The sequence below is a fragment of the Pholcus phalangioides genome, unplaced genomic scaffold (assembly GCF_987345545.1).
Source record: "Pholcus phalangioides strain wild (caught in Gottingen) unplaced genomic scaffold, Ppha-v1.0 ptg000009l_1, whole genome shotgun sequence".
In the NCBI taxonomy this organism is placed as follows: Eukaryota; Metazoa; Arthropoda; class Arachnida; order Araneae; family Pholcidae; genus Pholcus; species Pholcus phalangioides.
This window is the reverse complement of record NW_028301602.1, coordinates 23,771,553-23,782,914: the sequence shown is the minus strand read 5'-3', so window position 1 is coordinate 23,782,914 and position 11,362 is coordinate 23,771,553. Positions and strand designations below refer to the sequence as shown.

The window sequence follows — 11,362 nt, the reverse complement described above, 5'->3', positions numbered from 1 at the left end:
ATAATAAATTGAAATCAAGAGAAGTATTTCAAACTTCTCTCAAGGTTTCCTTTAACTTGTTCTCTTTTGATTTTTCTTGATGATTCACTCTGTTCGTTTCTTTTCATCCATTTTTTGCCCGACGTTGATTTATTTGTCTGTTTTTTTTTTTATAATGTCCAGAGCTATCTATATAGGGAATCAGAAATTATTAAGCATAGATAAAGAACTGAAAAGTACGTAGAGTTGACAGCCAGTCAGTTTTCGAAATGGTTTTTCTTTTTAGAAATGTCAATCACAATCCATTTTTGCTGTCTCGAAACGACTTATTTTTCCTCTGAATTTCAGAGAATGTAGGAAAGTACAGGTTCGAAATTCTTTGAGTAAAGTGGAAAAAAAAAAGTTTCTACGCATTGAAAAATGGTCATGTCCACAAAGATCTTAGCTTTGAAAGATTTCACGAAATCTACTTTAACTCATAAATTTAAGAATCGGTCCGAAGTTGAAGAAATGGATTCGTTCAATCTAAAAGTACTCAGTAAGTACTAATATATAAAACATGAATTACGCATGAGTTTGAAGTTTATTGAACCAGGACAATTCGAACAAGTTTTATTTTCTTCGGTTATTCCCCTCTTTTTTTATGAAGCGGCGGCAATTAGTGAATCTTAATGATACTCAATTAACGATGACTAATTAAAGATTTTCAACATTTGAGAGCTATAGCCCAAAACAAACTACAAATAAAGTATTCAAGGGAGGGGGAAAAATGGATCCACTTCGCACTGGCTGCAGTTTCTGAGTAATTACTGATGGATGAAATTAGCTTACCTAGCAGAATTGGGAATTGTTCAAGTTTTTTCGATTTCTTATTTCACTTCTTGTCCCCAGAAGAATGGGATTTCTAATGACTTCAGCAGAAAAAAAAACATTTTAAGCTTTCGCACTTCTTTCTTTTTCATATTTTTTTCTTACCGAGAGAATCTTATTATTTATATTGAAGAAAAATTTCCTATCAAGAACAACGCGTATATAAAGTCCAACTTTAGTTCATGAAATTTTTGGGGGTATCATGAATGCTATTGAGAATTTGGCGTAACATACGTTTTTTCTACATTGTCTATGACGACTAAAAACTGACGTGTTACTAGAATATAAATGGGAAATTATCCATGAAAAATATGAAATTTATTTATTCATTTATTTATTTAAAAATACAAACCACAGGAAAAAGCCCAGTTACAGTTTGCATAAATGAATACAAGATAAAGATAAAAACATATGTATATACAAAATTAAAAGTTTAAAAATATACATCATCAGTATTATTGCATCTCAGAAATCGGTACTGTGGGGAATTTTTGAAAACATCAGAACGATATGGAGGAACATAAAAAAGATTACGGCATCTAAGATTGATTCGGGGGCAGTAAAAAGTAATAAGATTTAGAATATCAGGTGCATCAATATCAAAGTGAAGAATTTTTACAAAAAACCTAGTAAGGGCCCTGAGACGGCGAGTTTCTAGGGAATCATAATTCAACGATGAGCGAAGTATTTCGTTTGGTAAGTAGTGATTATATGACTGATGTTTCTTAAAATATAAGTAGCGTAAAAACTGTTTTGACCACGTTCAATTTTAACTATGTTAAATAAGCAATGTGAATTCCAAATTATGCTGCAGTATTCCAAAACAGATCGAACATAGGAATTGAAAAGTAACAAAATAGTTTCAACATTGTGAAAAAGCTTACTATTACGAATTATAAAACCAAGACTCCTGGATGCTTTAGACACAATATAATTAATATGTTGGTTAAATGAAAAAGAACTGTGAAATATTACACCTAAATCCTTCACACAATCAACCCTTAGAAGTAATTGACCATCAATACCGTAATCATACACTGGTGTAAGAAATTAAGAAAATTTGCAGACCTGGTCGACTCTAGAACTGCTGTACCGATTTTAATGAAATTTGATATGTGCATACATTGATACAATACAAAACAAATAACCATTCAATAATTGTAATATACACGCATGATCGTAACACTCGTTGGAGTCGGAAAGTATGAAACAGCGGTTGTAGAATAAACAAGAAAATGGGTTAATAGGGGGCATGGTCCCCTCTTACAGATATACAGGTCTCGCAGCGTGATTTCATACTTGAAATAAGGCACTTTATCATTTCCTGTGGCAATTGGTCCCACTCGTTCAGCAACGCTGTTTTCATTCCCTGGATGGTTCCCGGAGGGGGGTTGCAAGTTTCAATTGCCCTCCCCAGAGCGTCCCAGACATGCTCTATAGGGTTAAGGTCTGGAGATCTGGCTGGCCAATCCATCCGGCAAATATCCTCACTCTCTAGAAAATCGTTGAGCAGAAGACCTCTATGTGGCATCGCGTTACCATCCATTAAAATGAACTCAGGGCCAACTGCACCCCTGAAAAGGCGAACATAGGGCTCCAAGACCTCATCCCTATACCTCACACCAGTCACAGTGCCTCTTTCAAAGACATGGAGAGGTGTGCGGCCATCCAACATGATGCCTGCCCAGACCATTAAACCTCCTCCGCCATAATGGTCGATTTCGCGGACAGTGGGGGGTAGATAGCGGGTCCCTGGTTCTCTCCATATGAACGTACGGCGAGAATCGGTGCTTAGGCTGAACCGGGACTCATCAGTGAAGAGATGAGTGAACTCCAAGAGATTGGAGTGAACTCCAATCTCTATGCTCTCTGCACCATTATAAACGGATTCTCCTGTCCGTAGAAGTGAGCGGGACGCAAACAGCAGGTGTTCTTGCAAACAACCCTCTTTCATGAAGTCTTTTGGAAACAGTCACCCTTGATACACGGGTTCCTGTGGCTGCATACAAGTCACGAGAGAGCTGAGAAGCTGTAGCACTCCTGTTACGTCTCGCTATAATCTGCAAATTGCGATCTTCTCTGGCCGTCGTGGCTCTTGGACGACCTTGCCCAGGCTTTCTCTCGATGGATCCGGTATCCTGGAACTGTTTTCATAAGTTAAACATGACGCTGGGCGTTTAATTGAACTCTCTACAAATCTGGACTTGAGATTGGCCTGCTTCTAGCCTCCCCACAATTCGCCACCTCATTCCATCATCTAAACGTTGGTGATTACTCATTTTTACTGTTACAATTTGAAATTAACCGATTGCTGCAAAATAACACCAAGAAATTCGCCGAGGTGTGCTAGCGAACGAAATGTGTCTTAACTTACGCGCGCTTATAAAGCCTGTTTCTCTACTGGCTCCGCCTACACACACGTGTACGCTTACGTATTTGACGTACAAGATTTGCATTTTTGTCTAGAAGCAGTGGTTTTACATTCAGTTCAGTTCTTTTCATGAAATTCGATAAAATATGCAAATTTTCTTAATTTATTTCACCAGTGTATATAAGTGGAGAATGCCTCCAACTATAGGTAATACATTTACACTTATCAATGTTTAAATACAACTTACTATTTACACACCATAAATTCAGTTTGTTAATAGATTCTTGTAATTTAGCAGCGTCATCAGCATTATTAATAACGTGGAAAATTTTTACATCATCAGCAAACATTAAGCATTTAGTATCAATATAATCAGGTAAATCATTTATAAATGAAATAAAAAGTAAGGGACCCAAAAAATTTTTATGGAAAAATTATGTTGTTACATATAAATTACCACCAAATAATACATCTTTAAATATATAAATGGAGTGGAAAATTTTAATATAGTATTCCTTACTAATTACTTCGGTAGTGAACTTTCCTTTTTTAAAGCGTTGGGACTTATTTTCTTGCCATAAAATTATTTAAATAAATCGAGAAAATACGAAAAGCGAAATTTATGAAGATCATTTTGTCGAGCCATGACCATTTAATGCAAGTTAGGGCTATAGCTAGATCGGTCTTGTTGGTAAGCCTGACAAATAAGAGATTGAATGCCAAAAAAAAAAAAACCCCCACAACAAACTGACAATTTTATGTAATTGATAGAAGTAATACTGTATCTATAAATTTAATTGAAAGCTGAAAACGCAAATCGACTGTGATATAGCACAAAAATATCAATTTGTAAATAAAAAAAGGCGATCTAGAATCCGTCGTACAAAAAAGTGAATTAATAATTTATAATATTAGTTGAAAAAAATGACTACATTCAAATATTTATGAATATGTTATGCAAACATTTATATTATAATGAAAAATAATATCATATTTGTTTATCGGTTTCATTCCAAAAAACCTCGTTAAATATAGTTCAAAATAAAAAATATTTTATTGCACTTCCAAAAATGATACTATACTGTATAAATACAGAGCAAATGTACGGATAGAATTCTGAAAATATATAGCAACAAATGTTTTCTGCATGTTAAAGGAAATGTTATATTACACTTTTAGAAATTATAGAATAATTTTTATGAAATAATTATTGCTTGATGCAATTACTTGCATCAATATATTTTCCCTTGAATTCATTTATTTAGAAAATTAAAATTTTTTTTTTTTTCAAATTAGTATTCAGGTTAAATAGATAAATAAGCAGATATTTCCTTGGATACTACGTTGTAAAAGTTTTACAATATAATATTGTCTAATAGACTTCTTTTAACATGGTATTTGAGGAAATATCTGCTTATTTATCGATTTTAACTTGATACAAAGAAGCTTTCTTTTACAAATTTTTCTAAATAGACATAATTCATTGAAGTCACGTGATGAAATGTATCACGTGACTTTAATGAATTATTTCTATTGGTATTTTTCAAGTTTCTATGTGATTATGCGCGACACACACACATGCATATAAAATTTCATTGCATGCAGTATATGCACCATACCTTTAAAATTTGGAAGGCAGCAAACCACTAGAGCATGAAACACTCATAACTAGGGTTACCAGTTTCGAAAACTGAAAAAGGAGGACGCTTGCTTGCGCTCCTTTAGTGACGTCACTTTCCCGTGACGTCAATTTTCACAACCGATGGCGCCAATATGTTCTGGTCAATATATATATATGTATATATATACCCGGCCACAATAATAATTTTTTTCCAACTGAGAAGCAGATCCGCTCAAACAAAAGCAAAGACAAAAAATTCTGGGGATTTCGACGGCTATTGGTCAATGGAAAAAAACCACAAAAACACTCAAGCCAATGAAGAGATATATGTTTTAAAGTGGAAAAAAAAAACATTTTCCTAAGAAAAAAAATAAGTCCGGAAACTTGAAAATCAGAACAAAAGAGCTGATTTTCCCAAACGTAGGAGGACGCCTGCTAACCCTATTCGTAACTCTGAAAACATAAATATGTTCGGCCCACCAATGCACAGACAGCACATGATCCAGCATCTCTTAATTTGTTAGGAATTCTCCAGAGTGATGCTTACGAGGTGCACTCCGGCAAAGTACAGGGTACCAAAAGTCACGCAACCCGTTACAAAAAATAAATTTCTCAAATTTTACTGATTGTAAATGTAAAGTTTTTGCATAGACAGCAGCATTAAGCTGTTCAAGATAGAAAGATACTCTCAGTGGCTCTTTTTTTTGTTGTATGACCAATATGGTTTTTTTCCAGAAGAAAAGAATTTTTATGATAGAACAACATTTTTTTCAACGCTTTCGTTTGAAGCCGTTCTTGAGGTGTTCAAAAGGTAATTCAAAAATGTTTCTCTGCCCAATAAGACAGCATTTTTCCGATTGGTGTTCCATTTTCGAGAAACTGGTAATGTTGAAGACCGCAAGACAAAGTTGCAGACGAAGTATGAGCCGGCATGGAATGCGTGAAATAAAGGAAAAAACTTTAATAAAAAGTAAAAAAAAAAAAAAAAAGAAGAAACTGAAGTTTAACCCTGTGGTGTTAGGTTGCTCCCCAGAGATAAAAGCTGCAAATCAGATCAAATGTCAGAATGGGATGCACCGAAAATCTGCACGTTTACGGATTACTGCACACATTTTTCAATGACCGCCTTATTTCAAAAGAATTAAGGCCACCGAGATCATCGGACCCTGAAAAAATGCCCTGATTTTTTCTTGTGAGGACACCTGAAGACAAATGAACAATAGTAATCCCCATTTCATTGATTAACTAAAAAAAACATTCAATCGAAGATTGAAAAGGTGAGTGCCCTGCGAAGAGGAGCCAGAATCTTGGCAAAGAGAATGCGCACTTGCATTTACACAAAAGACTCACAATTTGAATTCACGTTGCAACATTTTGAGAAAAACTTTATTTTTATATCCACAAATGTTGTCTTATTTGAATTATAGTTTTTTTTATTTATTTCTTAATAGAATTTTGAAAATAAAATATATTACAACGGGTTGCGTGACTTTTGGATCACCCTGTATGAGTAGTAGTATACACACCGAAGTGAAAAATTGGTACAAGCAATTCGATTCAATTTCAGTTAACGTCAAGATATTTACCGTACCAAACAGCAATCCATGTTCTGTTTAAAACTGAGCCAACTTATGAGGAATATTCGACTTACGAGCTTCAAATGTAAGAAAAATAATAATTCTACGCTATCTAATGCGCATTAAATAAGGCGAAGCTTTGAACTGGTTGACCAAAATTAGCCTACTGTGTTCGATATGCATCTTGCAAGCAAAACTACTCTCGTTGTAAATATAATGAACACGCAATAATGTATGTATATGAAGGTTGCGGGAGAAATGTGGTAAAAACTAATGAGAAATCATTGTTCCAAATGAAAACGTTTCGTACGAAATACGGGGTTTTTCAGGTTACAATCAACTTTTACGAACGACATATACTCGTTACTTGAATTTCCATCCCCGTACCCTTAAAATACTGCATTAAAGTGAATAAAAAAATATATTTTCTCAAAATCCTTTGATTATGCAAATATGGAATAGATAAAAGGGATGAAATACGGTAGATCATTTAAGAAACAAAGTTCCCTACACGTAAATTAAAAGGCTAGATAATTAAATGTTCCGAGGGGATTTAGTTAGATGAAATAACTTCAACACAGTGTTGCATTTCGCTATTATATTTTTTTTTTCTCGCGAATTACAATGTTAATTACTATTCAGAAAGTGAAATCAAAATCGTTGATAATGAATAGAGTGCAAAAGAAAAAGAGACCAACTTTGTGTTAATTGGATCGCGCATCCCATGATGAAAAGGCGCTCTATGGGGAATTTTAATTGAAAAAATAATTACATGAAAGAAAATAACCGAAAAAACTCCTTTTTTTTGTAGAACGTTATTTATCTATAACTGTAATTTGTTTATTAGATTGATTAATATGCAAATATTCTCGTTAGTAAAGCAATGTGATAAAATGCTCCAAGTATTATGACTTCATTTACGGTAATTAGATCCAATTTGCCATACTGTTGACTATGGGTACACAACCTTTCAAGTCCACGAGCCAGATATGTGTTATTTCTGCCGTTAGCGGGCCAGAAACCTTGTACATGAAGAGGGGCCATATGACCCGAATTTTACGGTATAATCCCGTATTATTGGCGTTCCCAATTTTTCCCATAAATTGTCCCGATTTTTCTTCCAATTTCAAGAAGGCTTAGTTGAGTTTTTGGAAACTAATGTTCAGTAATAGAACCGGAAAAACAACACTTCGCGATTTCTAACTAGGTAGTTCAGTCGCAGACAAGTTGTTGGAACTACAAAAACTGAGCTAAAGAAATCCTCAAAAAAATTCAGCAACAACAGGAAAATCAGATGATGATATGCCACAGTAAGAAATGGCACTGGTAAAGCAATTACGGGATCTTAAATTTCTGCAGGAAAATCACAATTTATGAGGGTTGTGAATAATATCATTTTTAAGTGAAGAAATGTAATTACTATTCTGAAGATGAATTTTTTACGCTTAACTTCAGCCCTGACGCTGCACAGCTTACCAATAGATTCAGAGAGACCATTCCGATGTGAATTAAGTAACCAATTCTTCCTTTCGATTAATTTAACAATATCAGAGGAAACCCATGGTGGGAATTTACTTGTTTCAGTCCTGAACATATAGGAAACACTTATTGAATGTGTCGTGAATCACATGATAAGAACAACGAAAATGATTTGGTTTACGAACTGAATTTCGAGGGAAGGCTATTTCGGAAAACTGGTCAATTGGATCTTTTTGCTCGAGAGAAGAGTTAGTTAAAGAATTCGATTTCATCTGAGTAATGTTCGCGTCTCCAAATACGCCTCTTGTTACCCACTCTGTGATCCATGGATCAGCAGGTCATTTCAAACTTCAACAAGCATCTACATCACAACTTCAAAAAAATTTTACAATAATTTCTGCCATAAAACTAACACTCTCAATGAAATACGCAAATTGCGTATTGCAATTGCTATCATTGGTAAATTTTAGCGGAAAATATTTCACAAACTATGAATTTTGCTTAGAGGGTATTGTGGCTATATTGCTTTGCGGGAAGAGATTTGGGGGCTTTGACGCTGGGATTATAGACAGAATTCCGAATTCTGTCGAATTCCTTTTTAACGAATATCGTTATAGCGAAAATCTCGTTTTAATGAACACTTTTTAATCCCCCAGATAAGCTTAATAGGAACAATGCAAATACCTGGAATTCCTTTTTAACGAAATTTCGTTATAGGGAAGTGATTTCTCCAGTCTCTTGGAGTTTGTTATAACGGGATTCGACTGTATTAAAGAAACCTGACATGGCCTCTCTTTCTTACTATGGATATTTTTCCAGTAGAGAGAGAACATCGCTGCAACGTTGGTAGGCTTCAGTAGTAATATTGTTATGATTCGACAAAAATTGTACTTGTGGTGACATCTCTCAACGGGGGTATGAAACGTTGGTTAGGTCCCTAAATAAGTATACATGATTTAGGAAGATCCCAACACCATTGTTTGTTTTAGTTCTTTTGCAGTCCTGTAGATGGCATTGGTACCACATCACATTTGCTAGTACTGTATAGAATTTCCTCTATTGTTCAAGAACATGCTCGCTGCTAGAGACTGTAGTTTCTGCTGTTATGAATGGGAGACTCATTTCAGACACGAATGTTTTTGGGGATCCACGACTAAAAGTGGGGGTGGGGGTCCATGACAGACACCAAGATTTTCGATGGGTTCAGGAGTAAAAATATTTGGGATCCGCTGGGGTCTACACCGTTATCTATATACCATGCGTCTATGACATTTTACTCTTGATGAACGATGATACAGTAACATAACCAACTTACATTGTCCAGCATGAATTATATTTGATGAACTGAATTATCAGTAGTCAGACTCTACGAGTATCGATATTTTCCTTGAGAAAAAAATACGGTGTTTCGGATAATTATCTAATTTGAGATACTTATTTGACAGCTAATGCGCTACGGAACAAACAATATCATACTATTTAAAATACAAGGATAAACAGATCACTTGAAAAAAAATAACTCAAATTGTTCAGAAAAAATATATCTCTTTATATACTACTCTCGACATGTGACTTCAGTGTCGGTAACTTCTGAACGTAAAAACTGCACTGTACTGCTGGACTCACAAGATATACAAATTTCCTAGAGTGTGTTCCATTGTTTTTCACCGAAAATATGGGGAAATGTTTTTTTTTTCCTTCTGGGTATTCAGTTCTTTTCGAATGGCCAGTAATTGATGAGAAGTTTGTTGACGAGGTTGACGGCAGAATCATACTGCATCACAAGGAAACGCCACTCTTCGAGGAGGACGTACGCTTTACGCACGTTGCCAGACAAGGATTCAAAGTTGACTTCCTCTTTCAATTCTTTCAGCATGGTCTCGAGAAGATAACGGATCCAGAAGATGTTTGTTACAGGACGATAGTCTTCCCATATCCCTTTTAATGTAAAAGCCATCTTGGTGTAGACTTGCATGTAGTCACTCCAATCGAAATTCGGTTCTTCGTTTTGCTGCTCGTGGATGACCATTTCCCATGAGATCGGGAACGCGTAAGTCTTTTCGTTATCGATAGTGATCCGAGACATTGAGAAGTCAATGATGCATATCTCAAGGCCGAGGGTCTGTACCCAGAATTTGTGGTTGTCCATCGTGTACTCCAAGCGCTTCTCCTCCGTACTTCTGATCAGAACGTTATTCGCGTGAAGATCTCGATGCTCGAATTTGTAAGCTGATTCCGCGACGGCCAGCGCCGCAGCTATCTGACCAATGATGACCACGCATTCCAAGGGACATTTGAATTTCCATTTGCTGAGATCGATACCGCACGGCTCCATTTCGAACGCTACGAACAGCTGGTCCTGATTGTACTTATCCGGTTGGGGAAGTTCGTCTGAATCCTCTTTTTGTGACTTTTGCGCGAAATCCCACCACGTCCGCATCACAGACTGGGGAAAGCTCCCTGTCAACAGACAGACTTGGTGTAGCTTCGGGAAATTAGGAGCCGAATGCCCCGCTTTTCCGATAAGCAGGTCCTTGAGGTACACTGAGCAGATCACATCCGGAAGTATTTCCTTGAAAGTCAAATTGTTGTAATTCGTGACCGGATGAGAGCCGTGGATGGCCACTATCTTCAGGATGCGTACCTCACGATCTAGTTGCTCAACGGTGTACACCTCTCCATATGCACCTTCGGCAATCTTCGTCGCCGTCTCCTGCTTCCAGAAGGGGAACCCGTACCAGAACGGAAGAGGTCGCTCCAAATAACAATGTTGGAGAATTGAATTCAAATGCTCCGCCTCCTCAGCGGACAGCTTCAGGTGATGCAGCGGGTTGCGGAGCTGGTCGTAAACTCCTGCGACGGACTCGAGAACGTTGCTGATTGTCGAGAATGGCCTGACATGAGGGGTATTCGCCTCGAAGAAGACGTGCGTTCTCTGCTTCAAAGGAACACTGTCAGGCACATATCGATATTGCAAGAACCATTGATGAATTTTCCTGGCCAGAAACGCCTCGAACGTTGGGCCACCTTGGTCGGCCATGATCGTTTTCAGTGGGCACGTATAGCAAGTAATTCAACCGAAGATCCGTTTTTCTTCTCGTATCTTTCCAACCACTCTTCTTGTGTAAGGGGCAGAGAGATGACCAAAATTTTGAATATTTGGTGACAAAACGTCCGGACCGTGATAATAACCTCTCTTTTCTGAGTTTAAATTTCTTTCTCACTTCAGTTCTCAATAATACATTATGCAAGAGAAAAAAATTACCTGTTTTTACTCATTATTGATCACAAAACACAAAGTTTGCGCAACAGTCATTTTTATAGTTTGTGTATTGCTCAGAGAGGGAAATATCATCCTGGAGCCTCATGGGTGCAACCTTCGATGATCAACTACTGGCCATTCTGTAACAAATTTATAGTCTAAGGCAGGGGTCTTCAACTTTTCAGGGGGGGAGGGGGCTGAAT

At 36.6% G+C, this 11,362-nt stretch overlaps 1 protein-coding gene across 1 annotated transcript; it reads right to left on the bottom strand.

The window, feature by feature from the left end:
* Window positions 1-9,605: 9,605 nt before the first annotated feature.
* LOC149082557 (serine/threonine-protein kinase haspin homolog) lies at window positions 9,606-10,937 on the bottom strand. The gene has a single exon (XM_089236764.1). It carries the CDS (start codon window positions 10,935-10,937, stop codon window positions 9,606-9,608), a length of 1,332 nt encoding a protein of 443 aa, XP_089092890.1.
* Window positions 10,938-11,362: the final 425 nt, after the last annotated feature.

Coding starts and splice junctions, on each gene's coding strand:
- LOC149082557 (XM_089236764.1), bottom strand. CDS start 10,937: ATGGCCGACCAAGGTGGCCCAACGTTCGAGGCGTTTCTGGCCAGGAAA.